Here is a 21,269-nt window from a genome sequence, read left to right as displayed (position 1 = left end):
CTCATAGAGCAATTCAGCAGTATGGCAGGATACAAAATCAATGTCCAGAAATCAGTGGTATTTCTATACACTAACAATGAAACTGAAGAAAGAGAAATTAAGGAGTCAATCTCATTTACAATTGCACCCAAAAGCATAAGATATCTAGGAATAAACCTAACCAAAGAGGTAAAGGATCTATACCCTAAAAACTACAGAACACTTCTGAAAGAACTTGAGGAAGACACAAAGAGATGGAAAAATATTCCATGCTCATAGATTGGAAGAATAAATATTGTGAAAATGTCAACACTACCCACAGCAATTTACACATTCAATGCAATCCCTATCAAAATACCATAGACGTTCTTCAGAGAGTTGGAACAAATCATCTTAAGATTTGTGTGGAGTCAGGAAAGACCCTGAATAGACAGGGGAATACTGAAAAAGAAAACCAGAGCTGGGGGCATCACAATGCCGGATTTCAAGTTGTACTACAAAGCTGTGATCATCAAGACAGTGTGGTACTGGCACAAAAACAGACACATAGATCAATGAAACAGAATAGAGAACCCAGAAATGAGCCCTCAACTCTATGGTCAAATAATATTCAAAAAACAGGAAAGACTATCATCTCCTGGAAAAAGGACAATCTTTTCAATAAATGGTGCTGGGAAAATTGGACAGCCACATGCAGAAGAATGAAACTAGACCATTCTCTTACACCAGACACAAAGATAAACTCAAAATGGATGAAAGATCTAAATATGAGACAGGAATCCATCAGAATTCTAGAGGAGAATACAGGCAACACCCTGTTTGAACTTGGCCATAGCAACTTCTTGCAAGATACATCCATGAAGGCAAGAGAAACAAAAGCAAAAATGAGTTATTGGGACTTCATCAAGATAAAAAGCTTCTGCACAGCAAAAGAAACAGTCAACAAAACTAAAAGACAACCTACAGAATGAGAGAAGATATTTGTAAATAACCTATCAGATAAAGGGCTAGTATCTAAGATCTATAAAGAACTTATTAAACTCAGCAGCAAAGAAACAAACAATCCAATCATGAAATGGGCAAAAGACATGAACAGAAATTTCACAAAAGAAAACATACACATAGCCAATAAGCACATGAGAAAATGCTCCACATCACCTGCCATCAGGGAAATATAAATAAAAACCACAATGAGATACCACCTCACACCAGTGAGAATGGTGAAAATTAACAAGACGCAAAACAACAAATGTTGGAGAGGATGTGGAGAAAGGGGAACCCTCTTGCACTGTTGGTGGGAATGTGAACTGGTACAGCCACTCTGGAAAACTGTGTGGAGGTTCCTCCAAGAGTTAAAAATAGATCTGCCTTACGACCCAGCAATCGCACTGCTGAGGATTTACCCCAAAGGTACAGATGCAGTGAAACGGCAGGACACCTGCACCCCAATGTTTATAGCAACAATGTCCACAATAGTCAAACTGTGGAAGGAACCTCGGTGTCCATCGAAAGATGAATGGATAAAGAAGATGTGGTCTATATATATGCAATGGAATATTACTCAGCCATTAGAAACGACCAATACCCACCATTTGCTTCGACATGGATGGAAGTGGAGGGTATTATGCTGAATGAAGTAAGTCAATCAAAGGACAAACATTATATGGTCTCATTCATTTGGGGAATATAAAAATTTGTGCAAGGAAATAAAAGGGAAAGGAGAGAAAATGAGTGGGAAATATCAGTGAGGATGACAGAACATGAGAGACTCCTAACTCTGGGTAACGAACAAGGGGTAGTGGAAAGGGAGGTGGGCAGGGGGATGGGGTGACTGGGTGATGGGCACTGAGGGGGGGCATTTGACAGGATGCGCACTGGGTATTATGCTATACGTTGGCAAATCAAACTCCAATAAAAAAATACAAAAAGAAAAAAATAAAAAATAAAAATAATTCACTTTTTAATGGCCAGATAATAAAAATAAATATAAAAACAAAACAAAAAAATAAAGGATTCTGGGAAGATTCCAAGAAGGAAACATCAATAGTCTGTCTCCCCACTTAGAAAACTGTATTGGTACAATCTGTCTGATGAAACTGTTTTGGAACTCTGGGGTATTTTGAAGACATTCAGCTTCCAGGGGAAGGCCTGGAGTGTAAACTGTGGTCAGTTTTAGCTCCTAATACAGGAGTGCCTACCTATCCCCATCCACAGCCACACGGCAGGCAGCTGTGCATCTATTCCTAGAGCAGCTTACACACCGCTTGTGGGATTAGGGTGGGCAAAAAGGACTCTGTTCCCCAAATATTGGGGATCTGTGCTCTGACAGTTGATTGCTGCTTTGCTCTTAAAGGTGCAGAGAGGCCAGCAGCCATTGTTGTATCACCCCCTATTGTTGCAAGCCTCCCTCTTCAGCTCAAGTGACTTCCAGATGTAAAGGATTCGTGCTTTTTTCCCTTCTTCATTTTTTACTTTTCCCTTTTTCGGAACTAGACATCAAAAACTGGAACAACTCTCAAAAACAATTGTATATATGAGGAAAATTAGTGCACGTATCCAAAGAAAAGCTCAGAAAGATCTGGGAAAATATTAAGTTTATACCTCAAGTGATCCCCAGCACAGAAGCAGCTTACAACAATCAAAATCACAAAAACAATAAACTAGAATAACATAAAAACCAGCAAACACTGGGGAAGTGTTCAATAAAAACATCACAAGGCATACAACAAAATATGAAAGTATGGCCTACTCAGAGAAAGAAATAATTCAACAGCTCTGTCTCTGTCCCTGAAAAAGACTGAATGGTAGATATATTAGACAAAGATTTTAACAGAACTGCTTTAAATATGCCCAAGAACTAAAGGAAGTGGAGAAGGCCAAGGAAATAATGTGTGAACAAAATAAAAATATCAATAAAGGGAGAGAAAAAGCTAAAAAGAAACCAGTGAGAAATCCTGAAGCTGAAAGGCACAATATCTAAAATGAAAAATTGACTGGTGTTCAAAGGCAGATGTGAACAGAAAGAAGAAAGAAGCAGTGACACTAAAAAAATAAAAATGAAAATTATGGAGGCTGATGAATAGAAAGAAAAAGATTAAAGAAAAGTGAACAGAGCCTAAGGACCAATGGAAAACATACGAAGGACCAACATACATATTATGGGCATACCAGTAGGAGAAAATAGAGAAAAGGGGGCAGAGAGAATATCTGAGGAAATAATAGCTGAGTCATAGGGCAGGTCTATTTTTAACTCTTGGAGGAACCTCCACACAGTTTTCCAGAGTTTCTGCACCATTTCACATTCCCACCAACAGTGTAAGAGGGTTCCCTTTTCTACGCATCCTCTCCAACATTTGTGGTTTCCTGCCTTGTTAATTTTCCCCATTCTCACTGGTGTGAGGTGGTATCTCATTGTGGTTTTGATTTGTATTTCCCTGATGGCAAGTGATGCAGAGCATTTTCTCATGTGCGTGTTGGCCATGTCTATGTCTTCCTCTGTGAGATTTCTGTTCATGTCTTTTGCCCATTTCATGATTGGATTGTTGGTTTCTTTGCTGTTGAGTTTAGTAAATTCTTTATAGATCTTGGAAACTAGCCCTTTATCTGATAGGTCATTTGCAAATATCTTCTCCCATTCTGTAGGTTGTCTTTTAGTTTTGTTGACTGTATCCTTTGCTGTGCAAAAGCTTCTTATCTTGATGAAGTCCCAATAGTTTATTTTTGCTTTTGTTTCATTTGCCTTCGTGGATGTATCTTGCAAGAAGTTACACTGCTGGGGATTTACCCCAAAGATACAGATGCAATGAAATGCCGGGACACCTGCTCCCCAATGTTTCTAGCTGCAATGTCCACAATAGCCAAACTGTGGAAGGAGCCTCGGTGTCCATCAAAAGATGAATGGATAAAGAAGATGTGATTTATGTATACAATGGAATATTACTCAGCCATTAGAAATGACAAATACCCACCATTTGCTTCAACGTGGATGGAACTGGAGGGTATTATGCTGAGTGAAGTAAGTCAATCGGAGAAGGACAAACATTATATGGTCTCATTCATTTGGGGAATATAAATAATAGTGAAAGGGAATAGAAGGGAAGGGAGAAGAAATGGGTAGGAAATATCAGAAAGGGAGACAGAACATGAAGACTCCTGACTCTGGGAAACGAACTAAGGGTGGTGGAAGGGGAGGAGGGTGGGGGGTGGGGGTGAATGGGTGATGGGCACTGAGGGGGGCACTTGACGGGAGAGCACTGAGTGTTATTCTGTATGTTGGCAAATTGAACCCCAATAAAAAATAAATTTATTATTAAAAAAAGAAAGAAAGAATAGCTGAAAGCTTTCCAAATTTAAAGAAAGACATGAATATAAACATTCAGAAGCACACCAAATTACAAGAAAAATGAGTTCAAGGACACCCAAACCAAGACATAATATCATCAAACTTTCAAAAGCCTAATATGAAGGATGCATCTTTTTTCCTTTTTTAAAGATTTATTTATTTATTCGAGAGAGAGAGCGAGCATGAGCTGGGGAGAGCATGCGCTGGGGGAGGGGCAGAGGGAGAGGGAGAAGCAGACTCCTCACTGAGCAGGGAGTCTGATGTGGGGCTTGATCCCAGGACCCTGGGATCATGACCTGAGCCAAAGGCAGACACCCAACCAACTGAGCCACCAAGGCGCCTCTCAAGAATCTTATATCTAGTAAAACTGTCCTTTAGAAGTGAAGGAGAAATCAGAACATTCCCAGATAAACAAAAGCTAAGGAGTTCATGACCACTATACCTGCCCTGCAAAGAAATGGTCAAGAAGTCCTACAAGGTGAGATGAAGGACACTAGACAGTAACTGAAATCATATGGAGAAATAAAAATGTCAATTACGGTAAATACATGAGCAACCACAAAAGCTATTGTTATTAAAACAGTAGTATGTAAATGTACTGTTTTCTACACTATTTAAGAAACCAATTAAAGAAAAAAACAATTATTAATGTAAATCTAGTATTACTATAGCTTTGGTTAGTAACTCTAAATCTTGTTTTCCATATAATGAATGGGTGACGGGCACTGGGGGTTATTCTGTATGTTAGTGAATTGAACACCAATAAAAAATAAATTAAAAAAAAAAAAAAAAGGAGACCAATGTAGTTGAAAGAATTACTGGCTTATGTTTTGGGGCACACAATGTGTAAAGATGTAATTCTGTGACATTTACAATTGAAAGGGGTGGGTACAGAACTGTAAAGGAGCACTTTTTGTATGTTACTGAGGTTAAGCTGCTATAAAAGTAAAATGTTATAATTCTGTATGTTAAACGTAATCCCCATGGTAACCACAAAGAAAATAACTATATAATGTACTCCAAAAAAACTACAAATGAATATAAACATTTAATTACAAAAAAACCCCACAACACAACTGAACACACACAAAAAAAAGATAAGAATGCAGGAAATGAAGAAATAAAAACCTATAAACCATAGGGGGAAAAAAAAAGCACAATGACCAAAGTAAATCCTTTCTTATCAGGACTTTAAATGCAAATGGATTAAACTCTCCAATCAGAAGACAAAGATTAACAGAATGGATAAAAACACATTATCCAACTCTATGCTGTCTAAAGGGATTAACTTGAGATCCAAAGACAGGTTCAGAGTGATAGAATGTAAAGAGATATTCCATGCAAACAGTCACCAAAAGAGAATAGGAGTGGTTATAGAATAGACAAAGGAGGACACAATATGTTAACTAAGATTCAATAGAGTTAAAAAATACAACAATTAAAAATATTTACACAATGACATCCCATCCACATCAAAATATATGAAGCAGAAATGGAGAGAATCACAGGGAGAAATAGACATTCTACAATAACAGAGACTTCAATACTCCACACAGTCATGAATACAAGATAGATGATAAATAGGGAAACAGAGGACTTAACACAACAAAATGAGCAACCACAAAAGCTATGGAATATTACTAACCCTGACAGCTATAAATAGAACACTCCACCCAAGAGCAGCAGCACACACAGTCTTCCTAAGTGTACACCTGATATTTTTAGGATAGACCGTATATATTAAGCCACAAATTAGGTCTCAATAGATTTAAAAAATAGATATCATACAAAGCATCTTCTCGGACCATAACAGTAACATGAAAAAAACAGAAAAACTCACCAACTAGAAATTAGACAACACACTTTTAAAAAACCAATGAATCAAAGAAGAAATAGTAAGGGAAATTAGAAAATAGAGATGAATGACCATAAAAACACAACATACCAAAACTTACGAAATTTATGAGATACAGCAAAAGTGGTGCTAAGGGGGAAATTTAAAGCTATAGATGCTCACATTTAAAAAGAGAGAGAGAGAGGGAAGAGAGAGAGACACCTTAAAACAGCAACATAAAACAACAATGTTCGGGATGCCTGCGTGGCTCAGCAGTTAAATGTCTGCCTTTGACTCTGTGTGATCCTGGAGTCCTGGGATCAAGTCCCAGATTGGGCTCTCTGCATGGAGCCTGCTTCTCCCTCTGCCTATGTCTCTGCCTCTCTCTCTGTGTCTCTCATGAATAAATAAATAAAATCTTTAAAAACAACAACAATGTTGGTAAGAATGTGGAGAAACTGGAACCCTTGTGCACTCTTGGGGAGAATATAAAGTGGTGTAGCCACTGCAGAAAACAGTATGGAGGTTCCTCCAAAAATTAAAAACAGAATTATCCTATGATCCATGGATCCTATGATCCATCCAATTATCCTATGATCCAATTATCCTATGATCCAGAATTATCCTATGATTCAGCTTCAAAAAAGAAAGAGATTCTGCAATGTGCTATATAACATGGGATGAGCCTGGAAGACATTCTGCTACATGAAACAAGCCAGGCACAAAAGACAAACACTGTATGCTTTCACTTACATAAGGTACCTGGTCAAAATCATAGAGACAGAAAGGAGAATGGTGGTGGCCAGGGGCTGGAAGCAGGGGAGAATGTGGAGCTAGTGTTTAATAGGTACAGGGTTTCAGAGTTACAAGATGAAAGGAATTAGGGGATGGACGGAGGTGAGAGCTGCACGACAATGTGAATGAACTTAATACCTCTGAATTGTGCCCTTAAAAATGGCTAAGTTAGTACATTTTGTATTATGTGAATTTTAACTCCATAAAAAAAGGAAAAGGGGAAAAATAAATAAAAGAGTAAAAAGAGTCTAAATCTTTTTTTTTTTAAAGATTTATTTATTTATTCATGAGAGACAGAGACATAGGCAGAAGGAGAAGCAGGCTTCCCACAGGGAGCCCAATGTGGGACTCAATCTCAGGACTCCAGGATCACACCTTGAGTCGAAGGGAGACACTCAACCACAGAGCCACAAGGCGTCCCAAAAGAATCTAAATCTTAAGATTAAACCTTCTTAGGTTATAATAAACATATAAATTACTCAATTATGTTTATAGAAAAGAAACATGGTAAAGCTAACAACAACAACTTAACCTATCCATAACCTACATATATTTACTGATTTACCTATGGGTGGTATTCAGGTAAAATTCAATTAGCGTGGACAATTTAGCTTGGAGAAAAAAAATTAAGTATAGAATATGTTTATATAATACTCTACAATTTCAACTCTGTATAAATTATTATGAATGCTAAAAAGCAAATGATATTAATTTGAAATGGGTTAAGAAAAAATGTATTATAAAGTAATATAAATTCCCTGTTTAAAAACAAAAATCTCAAAAAAAAAAAAAAACAAAAACAAAAACAAAAACAAAAACAAAAAAAATCTCAAATAGTATCTCCTGGCTCCCTAAGCCCACAATCTACAGGTAACCACTATTAACCATTTCTTGTATATCCTGATTCTATTTGGGTATCAAGGTTTATGTATACATGTGTGCATATACATATACATATACAGAAATATAGGTATATATGTATATATACACACACACATACAGAGCATATATATATGTATATAAAAAACAGAATTATACCATTCATACTAATCTGCAATTTCCTTTTTCAACAAAAATATAATTTGAAATATTGTCCATTTCAGTACACAAAGCTCTATCTCACTCTCTCTCAGGGGTACGGAGTCATCTATGACAAGCACCTTCCATAACTTCTATAGCACGTCTCCTACTCCAATATGTACGGACAGGGTAGGGAGGCAAAACCAGTAATGCCGTACCTTTTAATGGGAGTATCCTATCACTGACATTGTTTGGAATTGCTCACACATGGTGATGATAAAAGAAGCTAGACTTGTAATCATGTTTTTACTGATTGTAACTTCTCTACAGAAAACACCCACAGCTACCCTCCCTACACTGCTCTACCTCTCCTCCTACTGAGTAAGTCAGCCTGCTGTTAATTTCTCTCAGCTATAGATGATGCTTCCGCAAACACTCTTGTCACATCAGGCAAGCCTATCTGCAGGACAGATTGCAGAAATAACCTTGTTGCAAAAAGTATGAGTTTTAGAGGGGCGCCTGGGTGGCTCAGTCAGTTGGGCATCTGGGTCTTGATTTTGGCTCAGGTCATGATCTTGGGTCATGGGACTGAGCCCTTCACTGGGCTCCAAACTCAGTGCAGAGTCTACTTGAGATTCTCTCTCCTCCTTCTGCCCTCCCCTACCACATTCATATGCACTCTCTCTCTCTAAATAACTAAAAATCTTAAAGCAAAAAAAAAAAAAAAAAAAAGTATGAGATTTAGAAAAAAAATTTTAGAAATGTAAATTTACTTTTATTTTATTTGGAGACTTTAAATTTTTAAATAGGTATTCCAAATCATCCTCTGAAGCAAACTGTATATATTCCTATTAACTGTATATAAAAATGGTCAGTGTCCTCGCTCTTGCCAATGTAATTCTGTAACATTCTTTTTAATACTTCCTTCATTTCTTTCTTTGGCTCTATGGGTAGCATTTTCTTTTTATTTCTGATAATTTAGTGTGTTAAGAGTCTGCTTTTCCCTCCTCTGGTGGTTATCACATGGTCAGTGTCCTCACTCTTGCCAATGTAATTCTGTAACGTTCCTTTTAATACTTCCTTCATTTCTTTCTTTGGCTCTGTGGGCAGCATTTTCTTTTTATTTCTGATAATTTAGTGTGTTAAGAGTCTGCTTTTCCCTCCTCTGGTGGTTATCACTATCATTTTTTTATTTTTTTAATAAATTAATTTTTTATTGGTGTTCAATTTACCAACATACAGAATAACACCCAGTGCTCATCCCGTCAAGTGCCCCCCTCAGTGCCCGTCACCCACTCACCCCCACCCCCCGCCCTCCTCCCCTTCCACCACCCCTAGTTCGTTTCCCAGAGTTAGGAGTCTATGTTCTGTCTCCCTTTCTGATGTTTCCCATACATTTCTTCTCCCTTCCCTTATATTCCCTTTCACTGTTATTTATATTCCCCAAATGAATGAGAACATACACTGTTTGTCCTTCTCCGATTGACTTACTTCACTCAGCATAATACCCTCCAGTTCCATCCACGTTGAAGCAAATGGTGGGTATTTGTCGTTTCTAATGGCTGAGTAATATTCCATTGTATACATAGACCACATCTTCTTCATCCATTCATCTTTCGATGGACACCGAGGCTCCTTCCACAGTTTGGCTATTGTGGACATTGCAGCTAGAAACATCGGGGTGCAGGTGTCCCGGTGTTTCATTGCATCTGAATCTTTGGGGTAAATCCCCAACAGTGCAATTGCTGGGTCGTACGGCAGGTCTATTTTTAACTCTTTGAGGAACCTCCACACAGTTTTCAGAGTGGCTGCACCAGTTCACATTCCCACCAACAGTGTAAGAGGGTTCCCTTTTCTCCGCATCCTCTCCAACATTTGTTGTTTCCTGCTTTGTTAATGTTCCCCATTCTCACTGGTATGAGGTGGTATCTCACTCATTGTGGTTTTGTTTTGTATTTCCCTGATGGCAAGTGATGTAGAGCATTTTCTCATGTGCATGTTGGCCATGTCTATGTCTTCCTCTGTGAGATTTCTCTTCATGTCTTTTTCCCATCATTTTTTTAAACACTTAAGCATTTATTTGTTGGTTTATCAACTTTAAATAATATCTATTCTCTGTGATTCCCACTATCACATCATCCGATTTCCTATTTCACCTTGCCAATCTTTTCTCTTGTTGTATATAAATGTAGGTATAACTATACTGATGGTCTTTTTGTTAATTTTACTAGGTGCCAGGAAGGGGAATAGAGCTTAAGGCCTTTATTTTGCACCATTTACTAGATCTCTCTAAGAATATACACAATGTGGGAGCAGCCACCATCAGTAGGTAGGAAGAAGAGAGAAATCAAAAAGGGCTGTGCTACAGAAGGAGTATTCTAGCAGTGATAAACAGGACAGAGCCTAGAATGCAAAGATTCATTATTATGAAAGATTAGGGGAGATTCAATATTACAAATATGTCTATTTCCCTTCAATTTAATCTGTAAAATAAAAACTTATCCCTAAGTCATGATGATGATGATGTAATAATAATGGTAACACTCACTCTGACACTAGGTTAAGCCCTTTATATGTATCTCATTCAAGAGCAAAAAACAATCTTGCAAAGTAATATTGTTAGCCCCATGTTACATGATTTACATGAAGATTTACAGGAAGAAAAGTAATCTCCGGGATCCCTGGGTGGCGCAGCGGTTTGGCGCCTGCCTTTAGCCCAGGGCGCGATCCTGGAGACCCGGGATCGAATCCTACGTCGGGCTCCCGGTGCATGGAGCCTGCTTCTCCCTCTGCCTGTGTCTCTGCCTCTCTCTCTGTGTGTGACTATCATAAATAAATAAAAATTAAAAAAAAAAAAGAGTCTTATAAAAATAAAAAAAATAAAAAAAAAGAAAAGTAATCTCCCTGAAGTTATAACATATAGTAAGTAAAAGGGCTAATAAGGCTTTCTTTCTAACAGGATGGTAATGGTATGGGAGTTGAGAAAAAATGATCCCGTACAAGAAAACTGAAGGCATGATTCTGTTTAGTACCTTAGTACAGAAGTCATTTCTCCAAGGACTTGCCTACAAGTTCAAGAACTAAAAGAAGATGACACTGTATCTTTCATTCTTCCTTTTATTTCCCAAACCACTGCAAGAGGAAAGGACCTCCTGATCAAACTGGGGTGTCAGAACTCTGAGGGCATTCCTACGGCTGCCAGTTTAGAGAAGAGGAAAGAGAAACAAATGAGAGGGTGGTGAGAAAGGAAAGGAGAGGGAGTTGGGAGTATGTACGGGAGAAAGAATTTGGGGAAACAGGAACCAGTCAGCGATCTCACAAACTGCAGAGGTTAGGGGGTGCTGAGGGCTAAAACCAGTTACTGAACAGTGATGACTGGCAGGCTGCTGAATAACTCGGGAAGACCAGTCTGACAGATGGACAGGACTAAGATTCAGACTATGGCTGTTAGAAAAAGGAAACATCTAGTGTGGACCACTGTCAGGGGAGGTCTGGCAAAGAAATGAGGACTACCGTCTTTCCAAGGGTCATGGGAGAGGTAAGCTGATTATTTGTATTTTAAGATGTGGGAGGGGCTCCTGGGTGGCTCAGTCCATTAAGCATCAGAGTCTTGGTTTCAGCTCAGGTCATGATCTGAGGGGGGAGATCAAGCCCTGGGTCAGGCTCCATGCACAGCCAGGGAGGAAGATTCTTTCCCTCTGCCCCTCCCCTTCCTGCATGCATGCTCCTCCTGCCTTTTCTCTCTCAAATAAATAAATAAATAAATAAATAAATAAATAAATAAATATTAAAAAAAAAAAAGATGGGAGATATCCTAGCAACTTGGCAGACATAGAGAAAGAAGTTAATAGAAAGGAAGAAATTGAGGATATATTAAGAAAGAGTAACTGATGAAGCAATCCCTGTGATAGTTTGGATATTATCTTACATTTGCATATTGCTTTACAATTTGCAGAGCCCTTTCACACCACAAGTCTCCCATATTCCTTACATAATTCTATGAGCCAGGTAGAGCATGAACTATCACTTAATTTTACTTGAGGAAACTGAGGCCCAGACAGGTTTGTGGGAATCCAAGGCAGTGTAGGAGAAAGAGCCCTGAAGTTAAGATCTTGGATCTCTCTTTCACTGATTCTGTGCTTTGGGCAAGTTACTTGGCTTTCAGGGGCCTCAATCTCCTAACCAAGGAAATGAGGATAATACTTCCCAGGCTCCTCCAACACTCAGACAATGCCTGCCAAGGTGCTGGCAAGGTGCCTGCAGAAAAGTAGGCACTGCAGAAGCTACAGCCACACTTTGGCAAGGAGACTGAGGCAATGCAGTGAACATTCATTAATATCGAGTGCCCGATAACTCAAGATAGTCAGGCACCGTGACCATAAAACATCACTGCAAGTGACAAGGGGCATCAGGGGAACATACAAGCGGCTTACGAACAAAGACGAGACTATGGTTAACTGTGCGCACCAAAGGGTTAAGGATAAACATGTAAGGATCGCGGAGAAGTTCAAGACAGAGGTGGCCTCTGGGGTGGATGTTGAAAGAGGAGTTCCCTGGTGGAGGGGGAAGTGCATTCTAGGAGGAGAAACAGCACCCGCAAAGGCTCACGGGCATTCCAGCAAACAGGGCACACAAGCTCGATCAAGCCAAGATCCCCTTGGAGCTGACTCAGCCACCTCAGAGAGCAAGAAGAGAGCTCATAGCACCTGCACTCTGCTCCACACCCTCTGTGACTCCCACAGGTGGGAGGCAATTCCCTCCCAAAGAACAGCCAGAAGGGGAAAAAGTAGCGAAGCTGCAAGAGAAATGAAGAGGTAAAGGGACTACCAGCAGCTCTAAGTCAGACCCGAGGCACCTCGAGGCACATCCCTACAAAATATCAATCCCCCAACCATGTGGGCCCCTGCCTTTCATGCTCTCAGCTGACACCTGCAACACGGTGTGAAATCACACGTAGGATGTGGCTGCGGCCACAGGTCACTGAGGCACTCGAGGATGCCATGCCAGTGTTCATCCAAGTCACAGCTGGCAGCCACAGCACGGGAGCTACTAGTGTGCCTGTGAATACCTGCTCACAGCATCTCCGTCTGCAAAATCCCTCCTCTGTCATCTAAAGAGTCCCAGAATGGCAGAAAAGTGCTACAAGCAGCATGGAAAACCTTATGGCCCTCAGAGCCACAGCCCAGTAGAAACGGAGTAAAACCGAAGTGCACTTTGAGGATCTGGTTTCATTGCCCATCCCTTTCATCACCTCAAACTCTTTTATAGTTTTACAAGAGAGTTTTACTACTATTTACAGTTAAAGATGTTCCACTGGTTTGAATCCAGAAATAAGATATGTCTGGAATCCTGTTATTCTTCTCCCTCAGAAAGAAATAGGAAGGAAATTACTGTTATCTACCCTGGCTGCTAAGTGAAGCTCAACAAATGAATGTTCTGTTATTCGTTCTGTTTAAAAATATGCTTACCTATGGGTTTACAAATTCGCAATTTTCAAAGAACTAGAACTTACTGTGATCGGCATGGTAAATAGTAAAAAAAAAAAAAAAAAAAAAATTAGGTCTTTCTGATTAGAAGCCATAGAATTTAGCAATGTTTCAAAATCCCCATCAGAGACACTGATTATCACTGCAACAAGTACAAAAAGATTAGTCAGAGATTCTCAACTGAAGAATTCTTTGTTGTAATTTGAGGTCTTTAAAAACAACAAAAAGAGTCAATGTATCATTGCACTTATGAAGCACAATCTATGAGTCAGACTTATATTTCAACCTCTGATGCAGCTGGGATTAAAGAGAGAACTTGGACATTATTTCTAAACGCATCTTGGCAGTGAACTTCATGAAAACATAGAGACACAATTAAATAGATTCACTGAATCCAGGTTGAAACTGCAGGTAAACATAGGCTTTAGTCCTCCCCTGTGCTAGTCAGGAGGATAAGGTGAGTGTGAGAGAAGCTTTGCACCAAATGGCAAACGCTTGGGGAGGCTCAGGGTGGCAGAAGCCAGCCAGCTTGCCAGAGGGACATGTGGACTGGGGGAAACGCACACTGAAGAGGAGCAGAGTAGGTGACAATGCTGTCAGGCAAACTATTTCTAACTTGATCAAGAGAAAATGAAATAAGAATGTTTTGGCATCAAGGATGACTGTCTCAGCATGATTTTAAAGTGATGGGATTTTAAAATGTTTAGTCTTGAAAGCCATAGGGAGAGCTACTGTTTCATTGAGTTAAACAAAGGGAAGGTGGTAAAAGAAGTGAACATACTAAAATTGGTTTACCTTTCAGGTAATTGGATTGTACTGAAAAAAAAAAAAAAAAAAAGATCATTCACCCTCTCTGGTTTATAAAGAATCAGCCATTGCCAGTTTGGTTGTTTCTATCTTGCCTTCTGAGGCTCACGGCAAGAAAAGTTCTGCAGCCAAACTTCCTGGTAATCAGAGAACAATGTTCCTCAATGGTGCCAATTAGTTATACCTAGTTCACTGGAAACTGTACTCAACATAAATCAAAACTAAAGTTAATAAGTGAAGAAACAAAGTACAATTTCATCATGACCCTAGCAAAGTGGGAAAGTGAAGCAGCATGCCTGATGTAAAAAAAGGATGATCACATTACCTGCTGGGGTACCAATCTGGATATTATGCCCCCTCCCCATCAAAGAGGCTGAAGCTAAATTTAAGGATGGCAGTGAGACCTCTACTCATAAGTCTCTCATTCGGATTCCTAAATTATATTAACATATAAAATTAGTCACACCTAAAATGCAGTAGTAAGACAAAATACCCAAAAATAGTGGGGGATGTATAGCACCCAGACTGTAGGAAGCAGCAAAATGACACCACAAGAAAGCAATCACATAGATCCAGAAGTTTAGGAAACCTGTAGGGAAAGTAACCTGGTGTCTATAGCCAGTTAGTAACATGAAGAAGGTGGGAGGTGAGGCGGGGGCAGGAGGGGCGCAGATGTGCTCTAGAGTAAAAATCAGGAGATAAACCAAAGGAAATGTGCAGACCTTGTCTGGTTCCAACAAACTGGGAGAAGATGGACCTGACACTATCAAGGACATAGGAATACAGACTGAGTACCAGATGATGCCAATGAGCCGCTGTGAACCTTCCTGTATTGTGCTGGGACTGCTGTAAGAAAATACCCATATTCCTGCCAGAGCCATAATAAAACGCCGAAGTGAAAGGACATGAGGTCTAGGGCCTGCTTTAGTCACAAGAAGGAATAAAAAAGAAAAGAAAACAAAAGATAGAAATGAAGCAAATCCAGCACAGTTTTAATAGTTACTCAATCTGGAAGATAAATATATGCAGGTAACCTACATTATTCTTTATATCTTCACTTATTTTGAAAGTTTTCATAATAAAGCATCCTTAGTTTAAACACTGACAACACCAAGCTCACTGCACATTCACTAGCCAATAAACCATACAACTTCACACATCAAATAAGTCTTTATTAACTTGAACACCAGTGTCAGCTGTCCATGAAAATCCAGGGTTTTCTAAAGAGTTTAAAACATAAAACATTCCTATCTCAATATGTGAATGCTCTTGAACTTTTTTTTTTGAGGATATACCTTAGCAAGGAATAAGTGATACTGAATTCTCCTTCCCAATAATATACCCTTATATAAAATTGCATCAAAATTAATAAAGCATGATTCACTGAAACTCACTATTGGCAGAAAAGAAAAAATTTGCTGAGCATTAAAAATCAAAATCAAACACCAAGGACACATTAAACAACTTTAAAATGATTACCTCTATAGGGGACATAGCAAGGGGGAATGCCATGAGCAGGGATGGGGGTGACACCAAAATTTCTCACTGAGTACTTTTTAATGTTGTTCTGACTTTTGGATTCACACAAATGGACTGCCTAATCAAAAATCACATTTCATTTTAAACAAAACAACTGAATATATACTTTTCATAATTTAAAGAATTACTTCTCTTCCATGCGGACTCCAACTGCGGACACTAAAACTTGAAAAAAAAAAATAAGATTTTTCTGTGCTCTTTAAGATGTCTATCGATCACTCATGCCACTATCTCCCAGGATTGACTTTTGGTGGTTTTAAAACACATTTGTTTCTTATCTTACTTCTAAGAGGTTCTTTCTTTCTTTAGGCGAACATTTAAGAAACTTAAAATGCATCTGGACATAAAAGCAAAAAAAAAAAAAAAAAAAAAGGGTCCCTGGGGTTAACTTGAAGAAAAACTCAAATCAAGGAAAGCCCCTTCTATTTTTTGTTTCGTGTCAAACCACATATTTAAGTCTTTACTTGAAAGCAGAGGAATTTAACAAGGATTTAGCAGTCTTCACTTTGCTCCCTTCTTCTAACCTCAAACCCAAACTATTATATTTTCATTTTCTTTTGTCATCCATTACCTGTGCTTCTTGGCCAACTCTTGTCACTCAAGATTATTGAAACCTCAAACCAAAATGCAGTCATTTGCCTTTTAAGCACCTTAAAATAGATGTTTAAAACCCTCACTTCTTAAAGTCTCATCTGAAGCATTTACGTATCCCTTTTCTTGGTGCTTTTACTGAGTTAATAGCCTAACAAATGACCTAGTATTGAAACCTGAAGTAAATTAACTAAAGTCCCTGGTGTAACCAGGCAGGTTACATTGTGTTCCTGGAATAGCTGGTGATTCCTTAACTCTAAGAACCAACAAGCCTGGTAAAAACCTTTGTCAACAAAAGAGTATTATGAAGGTCACCCTGCTTTCAATAAATCTGACAGATGAAAACAGCCATTCACCAAAATATGATATCCTCTTTAAAAAAAAAAAAAAGAGAGAGAGAGAGAGAGAGAGAGAGAATCACTGGATTGTTTTTAATAAGGTTTTCAATTACTGGTTTATTTTTTCCCCTTTTTCTTTTTTTAAATAATAAATTTATGTTTTATTGGTGTTCAATTTGCCAACATACAGAATAACACCCAGTGCTCATCCCGTCAAGTGCCTACCTCAGTGCCTGCCACCCAGTCACCCCCATCCCTAGCCCTCCTCCCCTTCCACCACCCCCAGTTCATTTCCCCAATTACTGGTTTAGGTACAGTCTTGAACAGTGGCTATCAACCAATATGCATTTACTGAGTCCAGAGTGTGTATTCCACAATTTACTGCAAATAGAAGAAACAAGTCACACTTTTTTCTTAAGAGCTTTAAGGTCTGGTTGATGAGACATGTCTAACACATAAGACCAATAGAACACATTGTTAAAGATCAAGTGTGCCACATGTGGCTGTAAGCACAGTGATGGCAGGAACTACAGTGGCTGTAGCAGACCTGGATGTTTTGTGGACTCCTGGCAAAATTTCTCAGGTAGGACAGCAAAAAAAGGCAAGGTGAACACTAGTAGCCACCAGACAGGCTCTGCCTGAGACAGAAAGGGATCTGACTTGGGACAGAGAGCCTAGTCCAGCTGAGGAAAGCTGTAAAGGAAGAGGCATGGTAGAAAAAAAACAGAAGGATAGGTCATACCCAACAAATAACTGTGGGTGTGCATGCATTTGTTGTTAAAGAAAAGTGGGCTATGACTAGATCCTAGAAACCATGAATGATGGCTCCAATTCTACTTTGAAAGCAGTAGTTATCCCATGACCTTGAAGAAAAAAAGGACCAGAAACGAGCTGTCCTGCCAGCCAAGCACAGTCCTCCTCCCTGCTGGGCACAGTAATGCTCTGGGAAGCACAGGCAAGGCGGACCTCTCTGGCCGTGTTCTTTCTCCATCATTAAAAGCTTCTCTGATAAGCATTCTACAACTAACTCAATACATTCATCATTCTTTAGATAAGTGTTAGAGAAAGCTTCAGGGAGAAGTGACCACTCCTTCAAAAGATTTTAGAGAACACTTAAAAAGCACCTCTTAGAGTAAATCTTCTTCTAGAACAGTGTCCAGAGAAGTCCAGTTCCATATAATAATATTATTTCACTACTAACTCATTTAGTCCTGACTATGAAGGAGGGACTATTATAACCCCCATTTTATAGATACCCTTGCTGAGAGGCTTCAGAGAGGAGAAGTAACTTTCCAAAGATCGTGTATAGCTCATTAGTGGTTGAGCCAGGGCTCCCTCAGGCCCCCCAGGCTTTGGGGAACATGCTCCAGATCACACTGCCACCCTACCTCGGGTGTTCCCACTCTTTCCATTGGCCTGTGTGGACAGCAAGACCCTGTCTCTGTGGCTTGTGCACAGGGGACAGAACTCAGTGATCTCTAAGTACCAACTCCAGAGTCAGTCAGCAACATGAAGATTTTGCAATCTTTGCAATATTGAACTTTGGTAGAAATGGAGAAGAGAAAGTCACTATCCTTTAGTCAATGTCTTTTATTTAAGATTACTCCCAAACTTCTCAGGGATCCCATACTCCTAATTAATGCATATACTTTACAATTGAATATAGCTTTCCAAGTCTTCAAATATTCATATATAATTTTCACAGAACTACCGTTTGGGCATCCTACACTTTCAAAATAAGACTAAATGACAAGAATATCACTTAAATATAAGGCTAAGACATTCATTAAAATAATACGGGGTGGGTGACATAAAACAGAGGAATACCACATAAAAATCACAGTAGCAAAAATCAGAAAGAAACAAATTCATCTATTTTACATTACTTTCCAATGTCAAAAGTTTTTAAAACCCTTTTTTGATATGGAAGGCATTAATAAAATTTTAGTGTTCCCTTATGCTACATCTTGGTTGGCCAAGCAACCAAGTCAAATCTTGCTTTGAAAAAGTTTGAAGAGAGAAATCATTTGTTTTATGTAATGATAGGGAGCAAAGTCTGGGGTTTTGCAGCCATCAAACACATTTGTGAAGTAATTACATTAACCTATCATATATTCTAAGCACTCACTGTTTATTGTAATCAAATGATTTACAGATTTTGAGTAATGGTTTATGTGCTTCCATAGAAAAGGTGGCTCATGCTGAATTTGGGATATATGTATAAAAAACAGCTGAAAAAATATCAGGAGACAATATGCTTTGTAAGATTAGTCTAAGGAACAGAGATGTCACAGAGAAGCCAAAGAGGAAAATGAATGAATATTAAGTGGGTAAACTCTTCAAGACACTGATCTCAGGGCACCTCTCCTCCTACCAGTGCAGAAAAGAACACCAAAAGTTACTGTTTTCTGCTTTTATTAACAAATATCAAAAAAAAAATCATTAAAATAAACAAAAAGCCTAATTTCAGTGAGGTATTTACTACCCTTTACTTCATGTTTGAATAATGCATAGTAACAAAAAGATTTCAAAGTTAAATACCAATCAAATAAGCATATTATCATGATATATGCCAACATGCTTTATGAAGAAAAAGGCACAAAGCTTTTATTTTCTTCTATTACCTAAATCAATCTTAACTCTGGGTTAGAGCTGAGGATCTCAAAAAGGAACTATAAGAGAAAAAATGTTAAAGATCTGTTGAAGTGTAGAATTGGAAATTTTTTTATTTCTATTGCATATGTATAGTTGCTTGGGACATAAACATTTCTAAATTTATTCACTTTGAACAGGCCTCCATATTTCTTGGGTTTACATGCAAATATAAAAATGACAGAAATAGAGGATATTTCAGGAAAAAAAGCATTCCTACTAGTTTGCCCATAATAGAATAAACACAGGAGAATATGGAAACCAAAGGAGTACTTACATCAAGTTAACTGTCCTAAATCCTTATTTCACATATATCCTTCCAGATGTGTCAAGAAAGTGCCCACAATATATTCAAACAAAAATGAGGAAACATAAGAAAAATCACAAAGCCCCATCCCAAGCACTACTTTATTCCTCTATTGGTTCAACATATATTTGCTGAGCACCCATCCTGGGCCAGAAATGAGAGAAAATCAGGGTTCTAGTAGAGTCTCAGCCCCCAAAATTCTCATTGTAGTAAAAGAACCTGGAAGCTACACACAGGAAGAAGCCAGATTCCAGACCCCACAGGGAGATATTTAAAAGTTTTAAACAAGGAAATGATATGAGCCATAGAACAGGCCGCAGGGGTATGAGGAGGGGATAGAGCATGATCCTATGCACGATTTTAATCCAGATAAAAAACACGTGGGCAAATGCTAACCATGCCAGCACGAGGCCTGGACTTGAGAGCATACAGGCTTAAAATGCAGGCAACTGAGTGAGTAGACTAGTTGCATACTTAATGTGCAAGGTGCTCAATAAAGATTAGCTTTTTTCTTCCTTCTCATATATGAAGATTTCTCCAAAAAAACCTTACCTTTCTGCACGAATCACACCACTGTAGTAAGGGGGATCCCAAGGCATTAATTCCTACAATGGAAAAATTCATTGCTATGAAAGTTATTGACTATGCCACAGTTTTTACCAACAAGTTAGACAGCTTATAAAATGTAAACCTGTTATCAGAAAAGTTTTATAAAAACCCTGAATATTCATGAAATACCTCTTTATTTTGACTTCCCCATAATCAATGAGTACAAGGTATAAATGAAACATAATCCCAGAATTTGGGGAAAAGGTAAATAAGGTAAAAAGTAAACATAAAAGTCAACATTAATAGATTAAAATAGCCATGTCAAAATTTTTCCCAAAATGCAACCCACATATCAATCCATAAAACATACTGCAGGTAAGATTAGGGTTCTAAAGATAAGATTAAAGTTCTTTCTAAATCTAAGCAGGCAGCTTAGGGTGGATTGCCAAAGTGAAAGCAACAATTTCAAGTGTAATGAAGGGAGAATTACCTCTAATCTTGCCAAAGAAAATATGTCATAAAGAAGCACTGTCACAAAAAAGAGAAAAGAAAAGAAAAGAAAAGAAAAGAAAGAAAAGAAAAGAAAAGAAAAGAAAAGAAAAGAAAAGAAAAGAAAAGAAAAGAAAAGAAGAAGAAGGAGCACTGTTACAGAAGTTGGTTTTGACAACTGGTACAGAATACTGAAGGGAAGAAAAGCTTGAATACCTGAAAGATCCTCCTCCCCACAAATTGTCCAGGTGACAAGAGTGACTAAAAGCCCAGGCTGTGAAGTCAGAATGCCTGGGCTCAAGCTTTCAATCCACACTACTGTACGACATGGAAAAAGTATTTCTGCTCGTCAATGCTTTCCTGTTTTCCTCCTATACCACCTGATCTCACCACTCTGTACCCCAAGCCCATCTCCTGCCACTTCCACCCTCCTGAGCTCCAGTCTGGCCAAACTGGTCCCCTCCCTATTCCTTGACCACAAGGGGCAGGTGCGCTCTCTGCGGAGAAAGCTCTGCCCCGAGTTACTCTGTGGGGCACTACC

General features: G+C 38.7%; 1 protein-coding gene across 3 annotated transcripts in view; it reads right to left on the bottom strand.

Annotated features, from left to right (window-relative positions):
* MIPEP (mitochondrial intermediate peptidase) overlaps positions 1-21,269 on the bottom strand; it is a 174,265-nt gene that overhangs the window by 118,696 nt on the left and 34,300 nt on the right. For all 3 annotated transcript variants that reach the window (XR_012016295.1, XM_072795768.1, XM_072795767.1), the window contains exon 10: positions 20,243-20,295. Coding sequence is in view for 2 of the 3 variants with exons in the window: in XM_072795768.1 (XP_072651869.1) it covers positions 20,243-20,295 (53 nt within the window). In the remaining variant the exon portion in view is untranslated. The remainder of the gene's footprint in view (positions 1-20,242; positions 20,296-21,269) is intronic.

Source organism: Canis lupus, chromosome 24 (assembly GCF_048164855.1).
Source record: "Canis lupus baileyi chromosome 24, mCanLup2.hap1, whole genome shotgun sequence".
Lineage (NCBI taxonomy): Eukaryota > Metazoa > Chordata > Mammalia > Carnivora > Canidae > Canis > Canis lupus.
The sequence above is the reverse complement of the archived record's forward strand: the minus strand, read 5'-3'. Positions and strand labels throughout refer to the sequence as shown.